The 27,628-nt window shown below is 43.0% G+C and overlaps 1 protein-coding gene across 1 annotated transcript; it reads left to right on the forward strand.

Moving 5' to 3' along the window:
- avil (advillin) lies at nucleotides 1-26,448 on the forward strand (the record flags this gene model as incomplete). Its single annotated transcript, XM_080728043.1, has 19 exons — nucleotides 1-60; nucleotides 1,251-1,325; nucleotides 3,095-3,291; nucleotides 7,273-7,381; nucleotides 10,304-10,414; nucleotides 12,767-12,975; nucleotides 13,400-13,478; nucleotides 14,091-14,189; nucleotides 14,515-14,668; nucleotides 16,505-16,605; nucleotides 17,328-17,465; nucleotides 18,266-18,424; nucleotides 18,825-19,004; nucleotides 21,235-21,389; nucleotides 21,965-22,109; nucleotides 23,134-23,322; nucleotides 24,110-24,178; nucleotides 25,804-25,914; nucleotides 26,335-26,448. The coding sequence occupies 19 exons, from the start codon at nucleotides 1-3 to the stop codon at nucleotides 26,446-26,448; spliced, it is 2,454 nt and encodes an 817-aa protein (XP_080584169.1).
- Between the last annotated feature and the right edge of the window lie 1,180 nt (nucleotides 26,449-27,628).

Below are 27,628 nucleotides of genomic sequence, written 5' to 3' on the forward strand. Positions count from 1 at the left end.
ATGGATTACACATTCAGAGCAGTGACTCACAACCCTGGGATTATAATCTGGAGAATTGAGGTATTTTGACGTTTGAAAATAGACATTTTAAAGGTAGGTTAATTAACTTAAAGGTTAAATCTATAGCTGCTATAGAGCCTTTGTTCAGTAACAGGATGTCTCCCTGTCTCTCCAGCTCTTAAATAAACAGAAAATAAATGTTCAGATAGTTGACAAACTTTCAGCCAACCGGGAGAGAGTAGCCATTTATCATCTTAATTTTGTTCCATTTTTGTATGCCTATTTCTACGTGTCATCACTTCCAATTTCACTTGTTTAATCTGTATCTTGACTGAGTTCTCTATCCTGATGGGATAAAATTAGTATCCCAACCTGAACATTCATTTTCTGTTTAATAAAGAGCTGTAGACACATGGAGACTACTGTCTGTTATTGAACAAACACTCTGGGTATAAGGGGGTACTGCAGGGGGTACAGGAGAAAATGGGAATATGTATTTTAATGTTATGGGTAATGACAAAACATTGACAGTCTTTGTGTGAACCTTCTCATCTGTAAATTGTAAAAGCAAATTACATCAATAACTTGACTAATACAACTGTTATTGAAAAGAAAGCAATGTTTATTTGCCATTATGCCGTTTTATTTTTTAACATATGGGCAATGGAGCTTTTTATTAGCAAAATGCTGTAGTCAGGGGAAGGGGGAACTTGGCTTCAGAAATCACTATAAGGGGTACTGCAGCCAAAAAGGTTTGAGAACCACTGCTCTATATGATTACTAAAAGAAAATAGAGCTATTTAACGTTCATTTTAACTAACGAAAATTACTTACAGTATCCCTATAGCCTACCTTTCAATGCTGATGCAACACTAAAAAACAACTAAGGCCAACTTTACAATTACAACAGTAATGCCTGGAAGATTATAGTGTTTCAGAAAGACTGATTATTAGTTGACTGCTGTTATGTATTACAATCTTTTTAAAGCTTTTTTTTAGGGCTTTAATGCCTTTATATAGTAGGTTGACAGGAAATGGGGAGAGACAGATGGGGAGTGACACACAGCAAAGGTCTTCGGGATTGGGACTCGAACCAGTGACATGCTGTCAGAATACATTGAGCCTAGGTGCCCGGGCCGCTACGCCACGAGTCCAGGCCACATTTATTGCAGTGTTCCAAAGGTACACGGAGTTCCTTTTTGTTGGAAGAAGCAGTAATAAATAATACAACTTTTCTATTTGCTCCATAGAAAATGGAACTTGTCCAAGTACCTGAGAAGTCTTATGGGAACTTTTATGAGGGTGACTGCTACATACTACTCTCTGTAAGTCCTGTGTGTGTGCGTGCATGTGTGTGTGTGTGTGTGTGTGTGTGTGTGTGTGTGTGTGTGTGTGTGCGTGCGTGCGTGCGTGCGTGCGTGCGTGCGTGTGTATTCATGTGGATGTGTTTGTTTTGGCTTATGCATATTTTTATTTTTGCATATTTACAATAGACTTGCTCTGTCAATATGCAGTGCATTTTCTTATGACCTCATCTGGGATCAGTCCTCATGCCAGCTCTTGGGCAGAAACCTCTTATCTCCATGTTTTAACTTTTTGCGTTTCTTAAATTGACACCCTACATCAGGGTTCCCCAATAGGCGGCCCGCGGGCCATTTGCGGCCCGCGGGGGGCTACTGTCAGGCCCCCACCAAACCCAGTAATAATGGTGGTATAAGAGCAGCAACAACACTAGTATATCGTCGTTGTCAGGTGGAAACCTCGTATCTCCAGATTTGTACATTCTTTCGCAAAGTGTAAAGCCCTGCTTCATCATTCAAGGCCGTCTCACAAAAGTAGTGAAAACAGCCGATCTACAAGCACACAACGCCTCACATTTTTTTTAATGGTAAATGCAAAACGAACGGTTTTGGACATACAAGGTTTTCACCCGACAACGACGATATCTGAACTGTCGCTGGAGTATAGCGGGAACGCCACCGTCGCCCCCTGCAATGTTGTGGCCCTCGGCTTGGTACCCTAGACATAATTCGGCCCTTGGGGAAAACTAATTGGGGAACCCTGCCCTGCATGATCATACCACAGCGTCACACAAAAGCATGAAAGGTAACCGATCTACAAGCTGGAAACGCAGTGCTAGGCAACACATTTTGAGCTATATGTTTGGGCATAGTTTTACTGAGGCTACATTACATTTAGGAATGGTTAGGTTTAGACATCGTTTTACTGAGGTCACGTTTATAGGAATAAGGTTAGGTTTAGGCTTTGATTGATTGAAGATTTTAGAAGGTTGCATATAGGGAAAAGTACAGTTTCATGACAGTACAGTTCACTGGTACAAGGTCAACTAAAAGGAGATCCAAGTAACCTTAAGGCTTATTTACACAGGATCCCTTTATGTATCTCATATAACATTGAAAGACAGACGGATAGAATACAGTACTATGCATAGGGTATCGTCAATAAAATAAAATAAAAGAAGCAGTTAAGAAGAAGAGAAAAAAAGGATAGAAAGATTAAACAAAATACAGTGGAAAAGGGGGGGTAAGGATGGGCTTAGTCAATTATTGGTTTCAAGGACGATTTTAAAGGAAGATAGGGATTTGCACTCCTTTATAGGGCTTGCGGTAGGGCGTTCCGCATGTTAGTGGTATAGCAGGAGAACGCTGAAAATGTTTTTTTTTTTATAATTTTTTTTTTGGACACACATTTTCTCAATCAGCTAAACGAGGGAGCCAACACACAAACAGAGAAAACCATCTCTCTGATCTCAGGTCATTTTGACATCTTTAAAAAAAAAAAAAAAAAAATGAAAAACGAAAAAAAGAAATTTCTATACAAAAAACACAAAAGACGTCAAAGACGTCATTGGCACCCAGGACCTTTGAAAAAAAGACGTCAAGAGACGTCATTGGCACTGAATGAGGCATCGAGGACTCCATAGTCAAGGAGGGGCAGAACAAGTGCATATAGTTTTACTGAGGTTACATTTAGGAATAATGTTAGGTTTAGACATAGTTTTACTGAGGTTATAGGTTTAGAAATATACCTGGTGGTATGAATTTGTATGTACTACCCAACCTCTGGCCTCCAGACACACAGACTGGGCAGCAGTGTGACCTATGACCTCCACTACTGGATAGGCCACCTGTCCAGCCAGGACGAGCAGGGCGCCGCCGCCGTCTACACCATCCAACTGGACGAGTTCTTAGGCTCCGCCCCCGTGCAGCACCGCGAGGTGCAGCAGCACGAGTCTGACACCTTCCGGGGATACTTCAAACAAGGACTTATGTGAGTTAATAATACTTAAAACAAGGACTTATGTGCAGTTAAAAAATACTTCAAACAAGGACTTATGTGAGTTAAAAAAAATACTTCAAACAAGGACTTAGGTGAATTAACAATACTTCAAACAATTAAGGAATCATGTGAGTAAAATATACTTAAAACAAGGAATCATGTGAGTTAAAAATACTTCAAACAAGGAATCATGTGTTATTAATACTTCAAATTAGGAATTACGTGAGTTAACAATACTTCAAACGGGGAGTTAATGACTTCAAACAAGGAGTCAATGATTTGCATGTTCTGATCAAAACAAGGCAACCATTGATCCATGATAGCTCCTAATGATAGATTGTTAAAACTCTTTCTCAGCCTGAACGCACTATTACGCAATTTTGCGCAAGAGCCTCCCAGCCGACACGCACTTTTACGCACTTTTTTTTTTTTTTTTTTTTTGAAACTTCAAAGCCTTCCCCAACTTCTGACATTGTTTGGAGTGAACCACATCAAAGGAAAGCCTCAAATCACCAGCCCAAACACAAACCAGCTGTCTCAGATCAGAGAAAATCACATCACATTACCACAACAATCACCAGACACAAGAGCTGTGGGAACCGTCTTGGCATTCTAGCCGAGTGAGAGCAATTGAGATGGCTGATTGATAAAAAGAGAGAGAGAGAGAGAGAGAGACACTGAGAGACACTGTGTGTGTGTGTGTGTGTGTGTGTGTGTGTGTGTGTGTGTGTGTGTGTGTGTGTGTGTGTGTGTGTTTGAGGAGAGGAAAAAAGAGAAAGAGCTAGTATTTTTTTTTTTCAACTTCAAAGCCTTCCCCAACAGCTGACATTGTTTGAGGTGATCATCACAGTAGAGTCTCAAATCACCAGCCCAAACACAACAAACTGTCTCAGATCACAGAAAAACACATCATAATTATATTTACCTTTTGTATAGTCCATCCATAGTTTGTAGTAGTAACAGACAGTAGTAAAAGTAAGAACCATGACGATCCAGTAAAACTTTTTGTAACGGCTGTAGAAGTATAGTCCTCAGTAGTATACTAAAGCACTAAACTAAACCCCCCCCCCCCAAACACATGGCTGATCCTTGCCGTGAATGCCGTACATCCAGCAATCCCAGGCCTGGGGAGGACCAAATCACCATGGTAACACAAGGTAACACAAGCTGATTGGCCACACAATGGTAACCATGGTGATTTTAGTCATTCCAGGGCCCAGGATGAGAGAGAGAGTGTAGCAGACTCTCTATGTCTCTCGACCACTCGCTCTGCCACACCTCTCTCTCTCTCTTGCTCTAATTTCCCTCTCTCTCTTTCTTAGTAAGCGGTCTTTCACTCCCCGTGTCTCTATGTCTCTCGACCACTTGCTCTGCTACACCTCTCTCTCTCTCTTGCTCTAATTTCCCTCTCTCTCTCTCAGTAAGCAATCTTTCACTCCCCGTGTCTCTATGTCTCTCGACCACTCTCTCTCTCTCTCTCTCTCTCTCTCTTTTTCCCCAACAGCTGACATTGTTTGAGGTGATCGTCACAGTAAAGTCTCAAATCACCAGCCCAAACACAACAAACTGTCTCAGATCACAGAAAAACACATCATAATTATATTTACCTTTTGTATAGTCCATCCATAGTTTGTAGTAGTAACAGACAGTAGTAAAAGTAAGATCCAGTGTTGTTGTTGGTAGTGTGAGCCAGGTCTCACAAGCCAAGCTAAAAGAGAGGCGTCAATTGGGTATGGCAAGCTATGGCAGCTCACATACCTTGGCTACAGGGGGAATATAATAAAATGTACTGTAATCGTGCCTGTTGGAAAGGTATGGCAACATGACTGGTGTCTTGCACGCCGGGCCTCGCGCGCGTGAAAGACAGCTTTTTTTTTTTTTTTTTGCCATACCTTTTTTTTGCCATACCTTTTTTTTCGCTGAGCTAAACGCCCTGCTCGATCGGCCGTGGTCCGCGGACCACCGCCGATCGAGCAGGGCGTTTAGCTCAGCGGCGTCAGTTCAGAAAAAGCTAAGGTTGACGCTGGAATGTCTTTACAAGATTAGGAGCATATGTATCACTGACGCTTGGATTCAGCCGTCCTGGGCCCTGGAATGACTAAAATCACCATGGTTACCATTGTGTGGCCAATCAGCTTGTGTTACCTTGTGTTACCATGGTGATTTGGTACATGACCGTCCTCCCCAGGCCTGGGATTGCTGGATGGACGGCATTCACGTAGCAGCAGCCATGTGTATGGTGGGGGGGGTTTAGTTTAGTGCTTTACTATACTACTGAGGACTTGCTGGATGGACGGCAATCACGGCAAGCATCAGCCATGTGTTTTGGGGGGGGGTTTAGTTTAGTGCTTTACTATACTACTGAGGACTATACTTCTACAGCCGTTACGTGATCTGAAAAGTTTTACTGGATCGTCATGGTTCATCGACCAGGCCACCAGGGACCACCGAGCTTTATTAGAATAAACCTTACAGCCGTGATACAAGAGAGAAAGTTGGGGAGAGAGAGATTGATTGATTGATTGATTGATTGATTGATTGAAGACTTTATTAGAAGTTTGCATAGGAAAAGGTACAGTTTCATTCACTGGTACAAGGTCTACTAAAAGGAGATCCATGAAAATACTAGGCTTATTTCCATAGTAAACCATATATCTTATATAACATTGAATGACAGACAAATAGAACACAGTACTATGCAGTAGATATGTAAAGAAAAACAAAAAAGAAAACAGTAAGAGTGCACGTGTGCGTGCGCATGCCCATGTTCGCGTGCACATGCATGTTGCACGTTGCAGAGGGGGGGGGGGGGAGAGAGAGAGAGAGAGAGAGAGAGAGAGAGAGAGAGAGAGAGAGAGAGAGAGAGAGAGAGAGAGAGACAGTGACACAACGTAAACACATGCACGTTGCGTGCTTATTGATGTAAACTCAAGACATGCATCAGACTGCATTCTGAGATAGACAGCGCCGCCGTGTGGATGACAGGCGTGCCTGCATCATAGAGTTATAATATTAGGCCTGCATCCACTGCTATGGACCAGAGCCCTTATAGGTCTATTGTCCACATAACTTGAGGGATTGAGCTGAAATGTGCCTTTATACTTGAAAAGTCTGTAAAACACGTATTTGTTTACCCATTTGTTTGAAAACATACTGCCTGATGCATCATTGAAGCCAAAAATAGAAGGCTGAAAAGAGTTATGTTTGATAGCATCCTTTCGAAAACATGTATTCAGAAAGCTGTTTTGGTGATTACATCGCCTACAAACAGCCCTATTTCTAAACAATAGAAAATGATAGCAACTTACTACTTGGCGGATTTGTAAAGAGGGCGAATTGATCTTTCCATACGTATATGGAAGTTGGTATATTCACAGTAGAATGAATAGATATTCTATTTATTATACTAAAAAGTCGTTTATCTCAAAATGTCTATGCAAAAAGGCTGTTTTGATAGCAAAACAATCTTTATAAAGTTGCCATTTACTAGACTATAGAACAAGATACAGATTTTCTAGTTTGATGTATCGGAAAGAGCGCGAGCAGGCCTTTCCAGTCATATGGGTGTGGTGTGCAATACACTCTACAGACGATGCGTAATCGTCCCCCAAAATGAGTGAAAAATCCGGCAGTAGAGACTTAGAGCCAGATTTAAGGGGGCTGAGAAAGAGTTAAGATTTGATGATTTACAATTTAAACCATCTAAGGCTAAATTGGACATGAGTTTGGCTCTGCACTGCCTTTTACCCTCTATGCCAAAAGAAATAGCCGATCTACAAGTTCACACGTTTGCTAATGTGGCAATGTTGACAACTGTCAACTTTCCGATTCACAGACGGCCACAGATTTATCACATAAACATTGTTTGGGTCATCCTGTCCACAAAGCAGGGAGAACAGAACAAAACATAATATTGCGTTTAAAGTTGTACATTATTTCTAATATTTAGCTGAGTGTTTTCCTGTTGTTAAGCTATAGGAAAGGTGGGGTTGCATCAGGCATGAGACACACAGAGACCAACTCCTACGACATCCAGAGGTTACTGCATGTGAAGGGAAAGAAGAGAGTCACTGCCATGGAGGTGAGCTATGCTGTTAACCCCCTCAATGACCCCCCAGGACCCTCAGGGGTTCAGTAAGGAGGTTCCAGGGGTTCCAGGACTATTCTCCTTTTGCACAAAGTAGTGCATTGCAAGATAGAGGGTGCCAGATCCCTTTTAGTCAACCCTATAGGGGAGAGCGGGGTAAACTGAGACACCGGGTAAACTGAGACACTCCATTTATCTTGGCAATGGAACACATTTGTGGTCATGTGCCCATTATATTTTCAAGCCCTTTGAATTTCCCACTTGCCATGAAGAGAGAAACCTGATAGTGCTGTAGAAAACATGCTTTTTTTCACAAAAATGTGTTTTTTGCATGTAAAAGTAAATTTTCTTGCTGTCACATAATCAACTGTTGTGTCAAAGCAAATTGATGCAGGGACAACATTTTATATCATACATGTTGATGAACTACCAACTTATACATCCATGTGATAGATGCTAGATGGAGATTACCCTGAATTGATAAAATATATCACTTTTCCCAAAATGTGGCTGTGGGGTAAAGTGAGACATTTGCTTCGGGGTAAAGTGAGACACTATCTCACATTAACCCAACATGATAGACATGGAGATAGCTGTAAAAACCTGATTAAAGGGTGTACCAAACTGTTCTCAGTTGATTCTTATGTAATTTTCCCTGTAGATTCCATTTCTGATATATATTTGTATGTACCGTGCATAATTAATGAGATAATTAGCATATTGGACTAAATTTGCTAATTATCTCATTAGTTATGCACAATACAACAATATACTTTGCAGAAATGCATTCTACAGGCGTAATTACATTAGGATCAACTGAGGAAGGTTTGGTAAACCCTTCTATCAACTTTCTATAGGGTTTTTAGTTTTTTCTTTCTGCCCATGTGTCACATTGTTTGACACATGGGTGGAAATGACAGGACAAACCCTATTAAAAGACTTTATGCTATGTACATTTTTGTGTTGTGCATATTTAACCTGGTTAACTGGGTTTTTGTGTTTTTATGGTAGTTTTAAAGTGAAAAAAGTGAGTGGATCACTTTACCCCGTTGATTCTCTGGTCTGTCTCAGTTTACCCCGGTCCTGGGGTAAACTGAGACACAAGACCACTTTTTTTAAAACAATCATATTTTCTCTGCCTTTTGTCTTGAATATGTTCTGATAACTTCCATTGTTAGAAAACATCCCAAATTACTGGTAAATGTGTACATTTTTACTGATATATCTTTTAGTTCGCCTATAGGGGAGAAAATGTAAAAAGTGTCTCAGTTTACCCTGCTCTCCCCTACTATACCACTACTGTTCATCCACAGAGCATTGATTCTAGTTGTTTTCTCCATTAGATTAAAGTGCTTTCTTTTCACTTTTTTCAACTTTTATTACTTGTCAAAATACATTTTATTTGTCTGCCTCATCATTTTTAGTCCAGGCGTTTCGGGCAGTATTTTGATGGAATTGTGCACTTTATGAAAGAAGCATGAAATTTGGCACACAGTTAGAACATGCCATATGGAACATTTTTGGCTATAGGGGCATCGCAGATTTGTCTTGGGAAACTTGTGGGAGCCAATCAAAGTTGGGCTCTCATAGACTTTACTATACAGTACAATAATACAAAAAATAAATATGCTTTAAGTAGCATGTGAGGGGTCAAACTAGGTGTTTTTCGGGATTCTGAATCCAATGCAAACATTTGTTTTGCAGGAAAAACATTCCTTCGGGCTAAAAACGGACCCCATAAAACTATGGTTTAGTGATGAGTCATCACTTTTCAAAGTTTTGTGGCAGCCGTTTCTTGGAAAGGAATGTTTTTCGTGCAAAACAAATGCTTGCATTGGATTCAGAATCCCGAAAAACACAAACGGACCCCATAAAACTATGGTTTAGTGATGAGTCATCACTTTTCAAAGTTTTGTGGCGGCCGTTTCTCGGAAAGGAATGTTTTTCGTGCAAAACAAATGCTTGCATTGGATTCAGAATCCCGAAAAACACCTAGTTTGACCTCACACATTTTGTATTATTGTACTGTATAGTAAAGTCTATGAGAGCCCAACTTTGATTTGCTCCCACAAGTTTCCCAAGACAAATCTGCGATGCCCCTATAGCCAAAAATGTTCCATATGGCATGTTCTAACTGTGTGCCAAATTTCATGCTTCTTTCATAAAGTGCACGATTTTTGCCTGAAACGCTCCCACTATTTACCATCCCAAGTAATAAAAGTTGAAAAAAGTGAAAAGAAATCTAATGGAGAAAACAACTAGAATCAATGCTCTGTGGATGAACAGGAAGTAGTGGTAGGGTGTGACTAAAAGGGATCTGGTGCCCTCTATCTTGCAATGCACTACTTTGTGCAAAAGGAGAATAAGAACTTTATTTATTATTTATTAACTTCACCAATGATGTGTTCATAGGTGAAGATGAGATGTGTTTCTGTTGTAACGTTGTGTTCTATATAGGTGGAGATGAGATGTTGTAACGTTGTGTTCAGGCACGTGCACACATAGACATCAAAGGGGGCTTGAGCCCCTGCCCTTTTATCCGTCTGTAAAAAGTGCCCTCTCCAGACCATGAATGCAGTTTTAAAATTTCAAATGCAAATGCCCTCTTTCCATGCCATACCTGATGGCAGCATTGAAGAGAATTGCCTTGTCCAAACTCTCCTGAATTATGTTGAAAGAATTGCCCTCTCTGTGCTAGAAATCCATGCCATACGTTACATCTCCAGTATTCACTTGATTATGCTTAGTTCAGTGTGGTGTCACAAGCACCGAAAATAGCCGACCTCCAAGCTCACAACGCGTCGCAGCGCGACGCGTTGTGAGCTTGGAGGTCTGCTATTTTCGATATTTACACCAAAAGGCCCTTTGAGAAATGTCAGCCCCTGCCTCTCTAACATTCTCTGGTTGTGTTCACAGGTGGAGATGAGCTGGAACAGCTTCAACACTGGAGATGTGTTTGTGTTGGACTTGGGGAAGACTCTGATCCAGTGGAACGGACCGGAGAGCAACAAACAAGAGAGACTGAAGGTATCGCTTCTACTGAAAACTGTTTATAAAGCTACTATGTCTGCAGGTGTAATGACAGTGACAATATCGTCACTGTCGGGCAGAAACCTTGTATCTCCAAGTTACACATTTGTACATTTTAGGTAAAGTAAAGCCCTGCTTCATTATACAAGACTGTCGCACAAAACGCCTCGCGAAGAGTCGCGACTTGTGCTCGGCTATTTTCACTATTTTAACTCATTGAGTGCCTATCCCGAATTAGTTCGGGATATATTATCGCATCCCAGAGTGCCTATCCCGAACTAGTTCGGGATATTAAAAAAAAAAAAAAGAAAAAAAAAAAAAAATTTTTTTTTTAATTTTTTTTTGAATTTTTTTTTTTGGACCCCATCAAATCTAGTGAACATGATTTCAATCGCGATTTTGCATGTTCCACCCCCATACAACCCCATCTAACATACAGGGCAGCCATGTTTGTTTACATAACATGTAAAACATTAGCCATAAATTATAACTTCCAGTAGAGGGTGCTAATATGCGGAGGTTACGTCTCTCCTGGAGTTATAACGCAGAGTAAAATAGCTCTCGCTGGTTGAGCCTCCATGTCCCTAATCGCCTCAAAACATGTTTAAATCATGAAGTTGCTCACCTCATCGTCGAAACAGCTTTATATCTACCGATGAGCCCACTCGTTGGCATGTGTTAGTCCATATGTTTCTAATAAATTAATGTTTACTAAAACTTCTTTGAGTCTCATCGCTTTCCTTGTTTTTGAACTGCTTGGGTAAAATGGCCGAACATATCACGCGAGATGAGTAAAAGCCTGGCTACGCGAGGCTACATATCACGTGACGTTGATTGCCGTTGCGATTTGCTCATACTAGGACATGACGTTTTTGTATGCGGAAGTATTCCAACGTTCTGTAGTTCTGAAGCGCTCTGTATGCGGAAACATTCCGACGAGGAAACGCGAGTCTCAGAGAAGTTTTAGTAAACATGAATTTATTAGAAACATATGGACTACTAACACATGCCAACGAGTGGGCTCATCGGTAGATATAAAGCTGTTTCGACGATGAGGTGAGCAACTTCATGATTTAAACATGTTTTGAGGCGATTAGGGACATGGAGGCTCAACCAGCGAGAGCTATTTTACTCTGCGTTATAACTCCAGGAGAGACGTAACCTCCGCATATTAGCATCCTCTACTGGAAGTTATAATTTATGGCTAGTAAAACATAATGGCGATTATCTCAAGAATGCCTGAACGGATTTCCAATCAGATTTTTTTGTTTGAAAGCTTTGAACAAACTGCACAAATCCACTCCAATGCAATCCAGGATTGCATTGGATTTTTTAGAGCTCATTCTTCTCTGTTTTTTTCCCATGCATGAGGTGTGCAAGGTTTAATCATGGCTAAGTTGACGAAAATAAGGCTTCTAAAATGCTTGGTAGCCAATAGCTAACTTCAAGCTAACTTCAACCTCTTCCTGTACATGCACAAAGGAAAGTGTTCAGGCAAGTCATGGCTGCAGGGCTTCTGCATATACCAGCATATCTCTATGGGATTTTCTATGGCCACTGGGCGCCCTCTAGTGGTGAAAGGGGTGGCACTAAATGAGTTAAATACAAAACGAACGTTTTTGGACATACAAGGTTTCCACTCGACAACAACGATGATATCGTCTCTGTCGGGTGGAAATCACATATTTCCCAATCTGTTACTTTCCAGGATTAAAAAATAGAAAAAAATCACACCAGTGTGAAGTGAGTGGGATGGGGCAGGACATACGTACTTACAGACAAAGCCAGATGTAGGAGCTGTTAGCAGCGCTCAAAAACAAAAAGCAGATCAAGTGGGGCATTCATTAAAAGGTTAAAATATGGAGAGGTTTCTGCCTGACAGCATAGTATGTAGGCCTACATATACCGCGTAGTAAACTAAAATATCTCGTACTCTTATGTACCTGCTCACAAGTAACATGCGTGTGTGCGTACGTACGTACGTACGTACGTGTGTGTGTGTGTGTGTGTGAACACAGAGTTTTTACATTGATTGATTGATTGATTGATTACTTTAGTTTGCAAAAAGGTACACTGGTAGTACACTGGTATACAACAATGATGCTAAAAGCATAACAGAAAAGGCAGTCAGAAAGGGCTTGTTTCCATTACAGTTTATAGTTTACAGTTTAGGCATTTACCAGACGCTTTTAATCCAAAGCGACTTACAATAAGCAGGTAATACATCACTATAATAAACAAGATAATATGTCAGTACATCAACAGCAATATAACAAATGCAATGCCATTGTGCTCCTCTGCATTCAGTTGATGGAGTATGACTTGCTATGCCTTCCATTCCATTCCCAGGGCATGTTGTTGGCCTGTGACGTCCGCGACAGGGAGCGGGGCGGCCGGGCAGAGATCGGGGTGATCGAGGGGGACGCGGAGGGCGACGCCCCTCCTCACCTCATGGAAATCCTGAGCAGCGTTCTGGGAGCGAGGACGTCTGAGCTGAGCAGTGGAACTTGTGACCAAACAGCTGACCACGAACAGCTGGCTCTGCTCACCCTGTACCAGTGAGTAGAGCTGTGTCTATGTCCTTAAATGACAGCCAAAAACGTCAACTTTATTGAGGGTATGTGCATGCATAAATGAATGGCAAATCGAGTGGCAAAGTGAGTTTAACATCGTTTAACTTCGCTTAACGCAATCAGATAGGACTTTTCTGTTTGGATGTATGTGCTGTCAAGGCCAGAAAGTAGTTTTTTCTTTTGCCACCCAGTAGGCATAACTTCCGGGTATGATGATGTCACTCGTTGAAAGAATTGCCCTCTCTGTGTAGAATTCCATGCCGTACGCCTCATATCCAGTATTGACTTGATTATGCTTAGTTCAGTGTGGTATCAAGCGCCAAGAATATTTCGATATTTTCACCAAAAGCCCTTTTAGAAATTACAGCCCCTGCCTCTCTAACATTCTCTGCACGTCCCTGATGTTCAGTGTGACTGATGCTGAAGGTCAGATGAAGATCACAGAAGTTGCCACCAGACCGCTGGTTCAGGACCTCTTAAATCATGACGTGAGTTTTATGTGTTTACAGTTTAAACTTTACTTTATATACCAGTGTTAATTTTGACGGCACATTTTACTTTCGTTTTTAGTCGTGGTTCTTTGAATAGAATTCCATTTAGTTTCTGCCATATTTTAGTCTAGTTTTAGTTGAATAAATATCATAAGATTTTAGTCGACTAAATCAACAGTTGATTTTGTGAGATGTCGTTGTAATGCCTGATTTGTAGACTGGCCACCAAAATAGCCGATCTACAAGCTCAGACACGTCGCGACACCAAACACGCAGCCAAGCATAAAATGTCTTAGTTCTATTGAATCTCCGCTAGATTTTCGTCTAGTTTTAATTTGTTGACATAATTGTCAATATATTTAGTCATGGTTTTTGTCATCATAGCGTTGCTTTTATTTAGTTTTCATCAGTGAAAAAAAGGTAGTCAACGAACATTTCTGGTCATAGACGAATTTAACACTGCAATGGTATCACTGGTCAACAGAAAATAGCCTATCTACAAGCTTGTAGATCGGCTTTTTCTGCTGTACTACACCGTTGTACGATGGAGCATGAATTAAGCAAAAATAATTTGCATGTTGGTACTGTACGACATCTAAATCTTTCCAGGACTGCTACATCTTGGATCAAGGAGGGCTGAAGATCTTTGTCTGGAAAGGGAAGAAAGCAAGCAAGGCTGAAAGGCAGGCAGCCATGTCCAGAGCTCTGGTAAAATGAACAATGTTCTGGGTTACGTAATGTTTTATGTCCAACACATTTTAGGTCAAAATGCTTCTTCTTCTCCCATTGCATGCACTGGCGTTTGTTAACTGTTGTTTGGTGCACCGGTATGATCGGTACGCCTGAAACTCATCCTGTGAGAAAGGCTCTGCAAAAACTAAGCGTGATTAAAATGCGTAATTTCTTTTAATTGCGTTAATTCTCTGTAATTAATTAATCTAAATTAATCCGTTAAAGTCCCAGCCCTAATTTTGACATGTTTCACCTCCTGAGAATTTGCGTCATAACGTTATGATGACTATCATCATCACAGGAGTTCATTAAAACAAAGAAGTACTCCATCAGCACCAACGTGGAGACGGTGAACGACGGGGCGGAGTCAGCTCTGTTCAAGCAGCTGTTCCACACCTGGAGGTCCAGGGACCAGAGCCAGGGTCTGGGCAGGGTCCACACCAGGGGGAGAGTGGGTATGTTTACACTTTTTACATCCATCCATCTTCAATGGCATTCGGCGCAGCCAGATATGCAGCGTTCCAGCGTCGTAACCCCCATCCACTCCCATGTTAACAATTTTGCTGCCATTTTAAACATAGCTGTAGTAAGCAGCTGCCAAATTGTCCTTACCTTTTAACGTGGGCACGCGCACGCATCGTGCACAATCTGTGCGCGACTCATCTAGTAGACGAGTAGACTCGGTGACAGCTTTCGAATAAAGAAAACCCCATTGAAATAGACATATCCGTTGCCACGCTGTATCCCTGCTTATCCGCCAGTGTTTACATGAAAAAACATTGAAAAAAGCCAGCTGTGCGCTATGGTAACACGTGGACACGTTCGGGCACAAAACGCACGATATGTGCGGGGATCATTATCCAGGCGTGTAGAGACTGGATCAAAGTTTCCAAACGCAAAAATCAGATTGAAAAACGAGCTTTCCATCGCCGAGTAGCTTTCCTCTTCTGTTACAATGTAAACCAATGGAGGCGGGACTATGGCCCAGGCTCAGACCGGATACGGAAAGCTAGATCCGGTCCAAACGGGAAATACGACCGGATACAGTTAGGGGCGGGCCTAAAGTCTCCGAAATGGATATATATAGCGATCATACTTTTAATCGTTTCATAATGATTAAAGCTAATTAAATTTCCGGGAACGACGGGCATCGCAGAGAGGTACAGCGGGAAATCCCCGGTTTCGACGGGGATCGCAGAGTATGAGTTAAGGGAAAAAATATGGAATTAGCGTTAGGACGATGACCGAAGCATCATTGAGCCGTTACGGGATTGTGTGCACCAAGCTTGTATTCAATGCATGGGGTTCAGCACTGCTCAACTGTCACCCGGTACACACTAACCAATGGGACAAACCTAAACACCGGAAGAACGTCACTTTGTTTACACTGGAAGTGTCTACAAAGTGCTGTTTAGCCGCTCAATTGTCAAAGTTCAAAGGAGCGGACGGAAATGCCGCTATAGGCAGCGTCATTCCAATCGTAACAAGCCTAATGTGTGGCCATGCCCTTAGGGGCAGTTCCAGCAGAGAGCTCCAAACTTCCCTTTCCAAAGCAATAATAGTCATTTACTCCTGGAGGATCCCGAGGTGTTCCCAGGCCAGTGTGGAGATGTAATCCCTCCATCTGGGCCTTGGTCTGCATCTGCCAGGGGGTCCTCTCCTCCCAGTGGGACCTCCCTATAGGGAGACGCTCTGGAGGCATCCATATTATATGCCTGAACCACCTAAGCTGGCTCCTTTCCAAGTGAAGAAGCAGCGGTCTACTCTGAGTCTCTCGCAGATGATAGGGGCTAGTTTCAAGTCGCAGCCAGACACCTGTAAGTGCTCTTTTAGAGCGGTTTTAAACGAGAGTAGGGAATCACACTCCTTCAAGACTTCTCATTTCTGTGGTATAGCAGGAGAACGGATTTAACCCCTTTTTTGAATTGATTTCTGGAGCTCCCTCTGGTGTTGTGATCATGGACATCTTTGAAGTTTTTGAAGTAGTTTGACAGGTATATGGGGGTCTTAAGGCTCATGCACATTCCAGGGTGGAGTGAGCAGCTATCACCACAGTGTAGTTTTCTAAAGTCAGAAAACTACAACATTACTCCATTAGCCATGGAGCCTTTTTGTGCAAGGCAAAGAATGATTCGATGTCTATTAGTCAGGTCATCGGGTCATTCAAGAAAAAGGTGCCACAGCACATGGAGGAGGAGGAGGAGAACACGCAATCAACGTTTGACTTACTTTTTATTTTTGCCTTTTTCTAATTTAGGCCTATATGCCACAATTAATCTTTTTTTTTACAGCCGATATCACTCAGGAAAAGTTCGACGCCACTCTGATGCACGTGATGCCAGAGGTGGCAGCACAGGAACGCATGGTGGACAACGGTGACGGACAGCTGGAGGTATGACTGATCATCTAATCTAGATTTAACCCTAGACTTTTAGTTGACCAGATTGTCTTGGGCTCAATTACAGTTTTCGCTCCAAAAGTCTTCAGCGACAATAGCAATACGCTCACAATGCATTGTGAGTGAGCTTGTCAATCGGCTACAGAACAGTGTAGGGTATTTTCAATTTTCCCACTATGATGAACAGCCGCTCTAATAGGCCTAATATGATTGCGACCGTAGATTGCATTTAGTATGAAAACCTGCAGATCATGTCTGTCTGTCTGTCTGTCTGTCCGTCCGTCCGTCCATCCGTCCCTCAGTGCGTTACGTCTCATGTCACGCTTTATAAATGGCCAAGACATCTCCATACATGGAGCTGGCCAATACCTCGACATCTGACCTCACAGGCTGTAGATATGAATATAGCTGACCTGTTCTGACATCTCAATGATGACTCAACCATCCAGATTAATAGTTTAACTCCTGCTTCTTAACTGTGCCGTATTAGGAAGCTCTATGTTTCAGCGCAACGTCGCTTCCCGCTCTTAGGGCGTCTTACTGGCAATAATAATAACCAATAAGATTCCCTAATCGGGAGATAAGCGACCGCCAGGTCGCATACACAAACTTTAGAACGTAATAATAATAATAAACTTTATTTGTATAGCACCTTTCATGACATGAAATGCAGCTCAAAGTGCTTTACAGAGCAGAAATGATGATGCACTAAACAGGTGTGGAGGATTGAGAACCTGGAGCTGGTTCCTGTGGCGGCAGAGAGCTATGGATACTTCTACGGAGGAGATTGTTACCTGCTGCTCTACACCTATGAGGTCCACGGCCAGAGGAACTATCTACTCTACATATGGCAGGTAGCTGTGAACATCTAGCACAGTGGTTCTCAACCTATTCAGGCCGTGACCCCTAAAATAATCATATTTTAACTGGGACCTCCCCCCACCCCCTCCACCCTGACGAGCACTAAGAGTTGAATAGCCGATCTACATGCACACAACGCACAATGGCGCTGTGAGCATGTAGATCGTCTATTTTCACAATTTCTGCCTCTAATATTTTACAATTTGGCCAATGTTTAAGTTGTCATTTTAGAGGTATTAAAAAGTCCTGAAATTGTCACTTTAGAAATGTGCAGATACCCTCGGTACACTTAAACTTTGTGTTGGTTTGTTTACTGTTGAGAGAGAAAACAATGTTGCACATTAAGCTAATAATTTGGGGACGACCCACTGGTTGAGAACTACTGATCTAGCATATCTCGCTCACATTCACAGTCATGTGGTTCATGCCTATAGCCAGGGGTGCACATTTTTAGGTCTAGTATACTCAGGGGAGCACCCTAAAATTTTGCAGAATATTTGACGATTTGTTTTATATACAAATATATATAGAAGGCTACAATGCAAGTTTCTGCCTGGTAGTTATTGGGTTGATTTCCGGGTATACAGTATAGGCCTACTCCTTCACCCATGGATCAAAGTTCTCAGTCGCTACCACTGATTTCAGTCATTTGGATTCCATAGAAGCCAGCATGTTTTCTATGGAAGCATGTTGCGAAAATAGCCCATCTACAAGCTCTCAATGTGCCTGCGATGCTTTTTGTTTCACTGTCATCGCGCATTACTGCCCGGGAGTCATAGTTGTTTTGTTCCAGGGTCGGCATGCCTCCCAGGATGAGCTGGCGGCCTCTGCCTTCCAGGCGGTCAACCTGGACCAGAAGTACGGCGGTCGACCTGTGCAGGTCAGACTGACCATGGGCAAGGAGCCCCGCCACTTCATGGCCATGTTCAAGGGCAGAATGGTCATCTTTGAGGTACGGTATACTGTACATCAGTAGTTCTCAGATGTATTTGTGCCAAGGACCCCCAAATCGATATGCATTTGGACGCAAACCCCCCTCATGGCCCTTGTATATGCACAAAGCCAATCAGATGGGGGGCATAAACGGGCTCACCGGATTCGTGAGCTTCACAAGACATTTCAGCCTGCCAGACTATAAACGGGCCAATCTCCATGATTGGTCACGTTTCACATGACATCATAATATCTTACTATAAAACGGGTGGAGCGGGCGCAAACCTCTAGTCAAAAACAATGGAGCTTGTTGCACAAAAACAATTTTCACCCACTGTGTTTTCACCCACCCGTAAACCTGTGAAGGGACAATGATAAGGACCAGTCTGGTTATGATTGTGGTCTGGTCTCTTTTATAGGGGGGCACGTCTAGAAACTCTGCATGTGACCCGGAACCACCAATCAGGTTGTTCCAGGTGCGCGGCAGCGACCCGTCCAACACCAGGGCGGTGGAGGTGCCGGCGCTCACCGCCTCGCTCAACTCCAACGATGTCTTCCTGCTCCAGAGCCAGTCTGGGATCTATCTGTGGTATGGCAAGGTATGATCTATCTGTGGTATGGCAAGGTATGATCTATCTGTGGTACGGCAAGGTATGATCTATCTGTGGTATGGCAAGGTATGATCTATCTGTGGTATGGCAAGGTATGATCTATCTGTGGTACGGCAAGGTATGATCTATCTGTGGTATGGCAAGGTATGATCTATCTGTGGTATGGCAAGGTATGATCTATCTGTGGTACGGCAAGGTATGATCTATCTGTGGTATGGCAAGGTATGATCTATCTGTGGTATGGCAAGGTATGATCTATCTGTGGTATGGCAAGGTATGATCTATCTGTGGTATGGCAAGGTATGATCTATCTGTGGTATGGCAAGGTAGGTTACATGATCTATCTGTGGCAAGGTAGGTTTACATGATCTATCTGTGGCAAGGTAGGTTTACATGATCTATCTGTGGCAAGGTAGGTTTACATGATCTATCTGTGGTAAGGTAGGTTTTGATTGATTGAAGCGTTTATTAGCAGTTTGCAATAGAAAAGAGTAAAAGGTGATCCTAGTAAGCTTTGCGGCTTATTTACATAGGAACCACTATCTATATAACTATGTATCTATGTATCTCATATAACATTGAAAGACAGACGGATAGAACAGAGTACTTTGCCTAGGATAACATCAATTACAAAGCAGAAAAGAAAATAATAAAAAACAGGGCGATAAAAACAATAATCTATTTACAAGTCACTAGTAGCAGCCGTCTGAAGGTGACTTTTCAGACCGATTTTGAAGGAGGCTAGGGATTTGCACTCCTTTAAGGCCTGCGGGAGGGCGTTCCACATGTTGGTGGTATACTGTAGCTGGAGAACGAATGCCTTTTATAGTGTTAAATCTGGGTTGAACATGATTAGTGGAGCTACCTCTGGTGGTGTGATCGTGGACATCCTTGACATTTTGGAAGTAGTTTGTCAGGTACATGGGTATCTTGGAGGTGTAGTGTATCTTGTACACCAGGACCATTGCAAGATGCTGTACTCTGTCAGCTGCTGTAAGCCACCCCACGCTTATGTAGTGATAAGCGGTGAGGTGGGCCCGGTTTGATATGCATGAAGACTGATTTTGAGGTTAAATGTGAAGGCACCCTAGGGCAGTGGTTCTCAACCTTTTCAAGCCGCGACCCCCAAAATAATCATGTTTTAACTGGGGACCCCCCCACCCTGCACAAGCACTTGGAATTGTAGGAGTTGGCAATGCCTCGATCTATAGGCCTACCATTGTTGTTGCGAGGCGTTGTGAGCATGTAGATCGGCTATTTTCACAATTTCTACCTCTAATATTTGACAATTTGACTAATGTTTGACCAGAGGTACTAAAAAGGTCTTTAAAGTCGCTAAATTGTCACTTTATAAATGTGCAGATACCCTGTATACACTTATACTGTCTGTTGGTCTGTTTACAGTTGAGTGACCACTTAATAAAACAGACCTGAGTTAAACTGTACTTGGTGTGATCTTTTTCAGCCTACAGTACATGAAGTCTCTTCACCTAAAAAAATGCTGATCTATAAGCCGATCTACAAGCTCACAACGTGTCACAAGGTGACGTGTTGTGAGTGTGTCAATCTGCTGTTTGTCGGTGAAGAGACTTGGTGGTGATGCGTTGTGAGCTTGTAGATCTGCTTTTGTTGAATGTTCTTCCCAGAATAGGGATGCTGGGGTTCAAGTGGTTAAACACCAAATATAAAAGTTATTTTCAATCTCTCCTAATAATGGAAACAGATATTAAGAGACTGTAACAATGTAATTCAGGGGGGCTGTGGATGAACCAGTTATTTAGAGAGGTGACCTGAGTTTTGAGAACCCAACCTGTGGTTCAGGACCCCCAGGGGGGTCCCCAAATTATTTTGGGGGGTCCCCAGATGATTAACCTAATGTGCAATGTTGTTTTCTCACTCAACAGTAAACAAACCAACATAAAGTTTAAGTGTACAGAGGATATTATCTGCACATTTCTAAAGTGACAATTTAAGGATTTTTTAATCCTCTAAATGTCAAATTAAACATTGGCAAATTTGTCAAATATTAGAGGCAGAAATTGTGAGAATAGACTATCTACATGCTTACAACGCCTCGCGTTGCCTAGGCCCTGGGACCCCAGAATGAGGGCCCAGGGGGGTCCATCCCCCCTGGGACCCCCAGAATGAGGGCCCATGGGGGGTCCACCCCCCCTGGGACCCCCAGAATGAGGGCCCTGGCCTGCCTTATCATCACCAGGGGTCCAATGGAGATGAGAGAGCCATGGCCAAGGAGGTCAGCTCTGTGATTGGAGGAGGAAACCCAGACTCTGCTGAGACGGTGGCCGAGGGTCAGGAACCCGCAGAATTCTGGGAGCTGCTGGGAGGGAAAGGTCCCTATGCTAATGATAAGAGGTACAGTGTGTTAATTAATATACACCGAGCGAATGTCTGTCTGTCCGATGTCTGCCCAATATACACACATGCTGACATCACTGATAAATGTGGAGATGACTGACATCACTGATACGTCTGGGTTCTCCACCATTATTCTGAGACTTCTACATTCAATCCCTCATATGGTCGTTGTCGGGTGAAAACCTGTATGTCCAAAACCATTCGTTTTTTATATCATTTATAAAAATGAACTAAACTAGTGAAAACAGCCGATCTACAAGCACACAACGCCTCGCACCGCAAGGCGTTGTGTGCTTGTGCTTGTGTGCTTGTTTCTGCCCGACACGGCCGACAGTGACGATATACTGCATGTGCACACCCCATAACCCAAACTGCACATAATTCGGAGCACATACAGTATGTTTGAACAGGCAAGGACTACTATGTTAATATAACTATGCTAATGATAAGAGGTACAGAAGAAGAAGTATGTGTGTGTGTGTGTGTGTGCGTGCGTGCGTGCGTGCGTGCGTGCGTGCGTGTGTGTGTTTATGCGTGTGTGTGCACTTGCATGTGTGTGTGTCGCTCTCCAGACTCCAACAGGCCGTGTTAGACCACCAGCCACGTCTCTTTGAGTGCTCCAACAAGACGGGTCGTTTCCGGGTGAGCGAGGTGACCCAGTTCACCCAGGATGATCTCAGCCAGGATGACGTCATGCTGCTGGACACATGGGACCAGGTGACTGACCACTGGTGACCACTGCATGGTGACTGACCGCTGGTGACCACTGCATGGTGACCACTGCATGGTGACCACTGCATGGTGACTGACCGCTGGTGACCACTGCATGGTGACTGACCGCTGGTGACCACTGCATGGTGACCACTGCATGGTGACCACTGCATGGTGACTGACCGCTGGTGACCACTGCATGGTGACCACTGCATGGTGACCACTGCATGGTGACCACTGCATGGTGATCGACCGCTGGTGACCACTGCATGGTGACCACTGCATGGTGACCACTGCATGGTGACCACTGGATGGTGACCACTGCATGGCTGGTCAATGACATTTGATCAAAGTCACACCTAGCACACCTGCCAAGGGGGAACTTCAGTTTTCAGCTTCACCCAGCTGAGTGCTGCCCACAGAGGAGCATGTAGGGGTTAGGTGTCTTGCTCTTCAACACATTGTTGGCCTGGAATCGTACCTGCAACAACCAGGGGCTCTGGTTCCTCAGGCAGGCTCCATAACCACTCAGCTATGGCTGCCCCATAACAACTTCACACTCCCCCTAGGGCCAAGGTTCCAAAACTGAGGGTCAGGGGGATGCCCAAATGAGGTCCCCAGATGATTTTAATTAAATTAATTAATGTGGAACATTGTTTTCTCACTCAACAGTACACACACCAAAATCAGTTGCTTACTTAGTTACTTTAATCCCTGTAACATACATACTACATATTGTGAAATATTACTCACTTGTAGTTGAGTAATATTTGACCAAGGCCATCTATACTTAAGACTCAAGTCATCACTGTCGGGCAGAAACCTTTTCAAATTTGCATGTTTTTTTGTTAAGTAAAGCCCTGCTTCATCATACAAGACTGTTGCACAAAACTAGTGAAAATAGCAGATTTACAAGCACAGTGCGAGGCGTTGTGTGCTTGTAGATCGTCTATATTCACTATTTCGCTACTATGTTTAAAATGATAATACAAAACGAACGGTGGGTTGAGTATGTGGTCTCCTTATGCAGGTGTTCCTGTGGGTGGGTCAGGAGGCCAACGAGGTAGAGAGGAGGGAGGCGGTGGTGACCAGCCAGGAGTACCTGAGGACCCACCCGGGGTCCAGGGACCCCCACACCCCCATCCTCCTAGTGAAGCAAGGCTACGAGCCCCCCACCTTCACCGGCTGGTTCACCGCCTGGGACCCCTCCAAGTGGAGTGTGAGTACAAGTTACTATACTTCGTTTAGCGTGTCCCGAATGTCCCACATCTTACTGGGGTCTCTTAATAAGTAGGCATGACAGAATAGTGGATTTGATATCAAGAGATATCTCTTCCATCTTCCGGTCCTCCATCATGCTATATAAGCATTCTACTGTGAAGCCGAGCATGTTTAGCCTGTGCAACGATGATTCTGTGTTCTCTAACATTTCAGCTGTTGTAAATGAAAACCATAGGGAGGTGTTCAGGTCGGCTGTACCTTTGATTACAGCTTAGAGGAAGCTTTCTTAACCAAAGAGTTAAAATATCATCAGCTGGAGCAGACTATCTCACAGCTAGGTTAAACGTTTGTTTTTTTTATCTTTGGGAGCCTAGGGCACGTGCATGCACAAGTTGGTTGTAAGGGGCCTTCAAATGGCCGGCCTCTTCAAAAGGAAGGCCAAACAATCCGTATCAGCTATTATAGGAAGCTGCTCAATTTGAAGGAGGCGTGGTTTCCTAATTGTCTGCTGTGTTTGACATGTACTGTATGCCAACAGACAGTATTGTATGTATGTAACAATGTTCTGCCCTACATGTACTTGGTAACTGGCTGTTTTCCTAATGAAGGCATTCTCGTACTTCTTCTGCTTATATGGACATGAATAAACATTCTCTCTGTGTGTGTGTGTGTGTGTGTGTGTGTGTGTGTGTGTGTGTGTGTGTGTGTGTGTGTGTGTGTGTGTGTGCGCGCGCGCGCGCGCAGTTTGTCACTATAACGGACATAAAAAATATTGTATTTTTCAGGATGGAAAGACCTACGAAGAACTGAAGAAGGAGTTGGGAGATGTAACATCTCCAATACAAATTGTAAATGTAAGAACAACATAATTCATTTTTAAAGCACATTATTTAATAGAATAAAGCTTTTGCATTATGATGATTAATTCATCCCAGCAAATAGAAAACGCTTGGGAACAACAACAAGCATTACAGTGCTGTAGAACCAACCGTGACCCCATGCCATGGCCTTTCCTCTAGCACCACCCATAGGCCAAGATATGCATGTGCACACAATGCATATATCTCAAAAAGTAACTTGCATTCATGCTTCCTGATTAAGACCTGGAATTATTTTATACTTTATTGAAAAATAGCAGATAAACAAGCTCACAGCGGGGAAATCTCGCTCTTTCGACAACGCAACATTTCGACAACGGAGCGTCGGCAGGTTAGCGACTCATCCCACGGAGGTTAGGGTTAGGTTTGGTGGGGTCCACCCTATGTTCCCCAGGTTCTATGTTCCCCTCTATGTTCCCCACCTCACAGCATTAGTTTTAGTGAGGTTAGGGTTAGGGTTAGGTTTAGGTGGTAAGGAAGTGGGGAACATAGAACCTGGGGAACATAGGTACGGTCCCGGTTTGCTTGTCGAAAAGATGACATGTAGAAACAGCGACACGCTCCCCTCACAGCGAGCTTGTAGATCTGCTATTTTTTATTAGTTAAAGCATAAAATAATGGTTAAAGTAACAATGTGTAATAATGCGTTCCAGGTCTTAATGGGTTGACCTTTCCACTACAGTGCCAACCGCCGTCCAAAATGCCCCTTCTGCACTCAAGACATGTCATATTCTACTTGTCACACTGCCATACCATACTGTATGCTGATCACATACATACAGTACATTCATTCTCCCCAGGGGAAATATGAAAAGCTCCACCGGCTGTCTGTCTGTCCGTCACGTCACACTTTTGCCCCTACTCTATCTCTGTCACCCATGGCCCTATCGATGCCAAACTTTGCACACTCACTCATTGGAGGGCAAATCACAACCTCCAGCCCTGATATCCCACATGGCCCTCTTCTAGCGCCACCATCAGGCTGATTTTTGTAAATCACATTTTTGGACACTGCTCCTACACATTTTGGCCAAAAATCACACAAAGCGGTGCAAAGTATCTCTATGTCTTCAACATGGATCTGTCCCATTTTTCCCATATTCCCTCCTGATTGGCTCCAATTGCCTTCTAAAGTTTGTGCATGTGACGTGACAGTCGCTTATCTCCCGATTAGGGAGTCTTACTGGTTTAATGCAATTATATTGGACTTTTCTGTTTGGATGTGGGCTGTCAAGGCCAGAATGTATTCTTTTGTCAATCATTAGGCGTTCCCGAATTCCCGCAGAACTTCCAGGTATTATGATGATGTCACACGCATACCCTCTATTGTCAAATGTTACGTAAGAAAGAGGCAAACATTGTGAAAATAGTCAAACTGCGTAAGCTCACAAAGCCGAGGCATTGTGAGCTTGTAGATCAGCTATTTTCTCAATATTTATCTGAGGAACTAAATGGAATGCTTCAACTCCTACAATTCCATGTGCTTATCAGGGTGTGGGGTGAGGTCCCCGGTTCAAATATGATAATTTTGGGGGGTCAAGGCCTGAAAAGATTGAGAACCACTGCTCTGAAACGAACCTAAATTCAAAATCATACTACAGGACCAGGACTGTGATCCAAGTGAGTGCAGTTACCAGCTTTACCCACCGGAGGCTCTGGTCAACAAACTTGCCAGTGAGCTTCCTGATGGCGTTAACCCTGCTGATAAGGAGGTACTCCTGTGTGTGTGTGTGTGTGTGTGTGTGTGTGTGTGTGTGTGTGTGTGTGTGTGTGTGTGTGAGAATGCACACTATAATAATTATGATACCCCCTAGAAGCAAAATTTTAGTTAAAAATGTATATATTCAAAGATTAGCAATAGCACACATTTTCAGGACTTTTCAAGAATAGCAGATCTACAAGCTTGCAGCGCTGCACTCGGTACCGCGCTGGGAGCTTGTATATCTGCCATTTTTCAATAGCTAAAGTATAAAATAATTAAGGCCCCGCCACCTTGGGCCCTAGTAACACAGTCCCACTTTCTCCCCTCTTGTGACGCCCCTGTGGATGGGTACTCTGTATGGACTGGTTGTAACGGTACATCTCTAGTTCAAGAGGTTAAATGTGATGATTTTAATCATCATGTTTTTCAGAAACACCTGTGTGACTCGGACTTCACCCTGGTGTTTGGAATGAGCAGAGAGGAGTTTGAGCGTCTGCCTCAGTGGAAACAGCTGAACGTCAAGAAAAACAACGGCATGTTTTAATTTAATATGCTCCTCTGTTATGATTATACTTACTGTACAGCAGTAGTTTTCCCCAAGGGCCGAATTATGTCTAGGGTACCAAGCCGAGGGCCACAACATTGTGGCGGTGGCGTTTCCGCTACTCCAGCAACAGTTCAGATATCGTCACTGTCGAGCAGAAACCTTGTATCTCCAAGTTTCAAATATGTACGTTTTTTGGTAAAGCAAAGCCCTGCTTCATCATACAAGATCGTCGCACAAAACTAGTGAAAACAGCAGATCTACAAGCACTAGATCGGCTGTTTTCACTAGTTTAGTACATTTTTTAATTTAGATGATACAAAACGAACGGTTTTGGACATGCAAGGTTTCCACCCGACAACGACGATATACTAGTTTTGTTGCTGCTCTTATACTACCATTATTACTGGGGTTGGTGGTGGCCAGACAGTAGCCCCCCGCGGGCCGCAAATGGCCCGCGGGCCGCCTATTGGGGAACCCTGCTGTACAGTAAGTATAATCATAACAGAGGAGCCATGGGCCAGTTGATAAAATGACATTACTTGATAACCTCTTTTATTTGCTTTATTTCCACATAACTTAAGACAAGTGCAATGTGCATTATTTTATGGCTTGGAATTCCATTTATATTCTGTCAATGACCCAATTTGTAATCAAAGTAATTTGCTACATTCTCATTTTAATAATTCTGTGCAATTAGCATATTCCACACAAACACTAAAACAAATGAATGTACATTTGTCTGCCATTTGTCTGTGTTGATATCTGTCTGCCTGCTATCAAGTGGGATAATATTAAAGACAGCTGGGCACATCTCTCTTTCAATTGCTTCACAATATTATTTATGACTTGGACCACATTCAACACAAAATGGCTTTTTACAGAAAATAAACTTGTGAAAATAGATAGTTATGGCTAAGGAAAATCAAATCAAATCAAAGAGTCTACTTAAAATAGATTGCCCAGACTGTTTAGCTACCAAATGGCTAATGATGCAGTCTAAGTTTGATGCAGTCCAAGTAGAGCTACAGTACATCTCTCTTTCATTTGATTTGCATTAGGCCTACAATGACGTTTTGGGTATGCTACTCTATAGGGCAGAGCCACTGAAGATTTTTAAATAATAAAAAAAGAAAATGTTTTGGCCATTATCTCTGCAGCGCAAGGTCCAATCTGCTCA

Source organism: Nannobrachium achirus (genome assembly GCF_963921795.1).
Source record: "Nannobrachium achirus genome assembly, chromosome: 6".
Classification (NCBI taxonomy): domain Eukaryota; kingdom Metazoa; phylum Chordata; class Actinopteri; order Myctophiformes; family Myctophidae; genus Nannobrachium; species Nannobrachium achirus.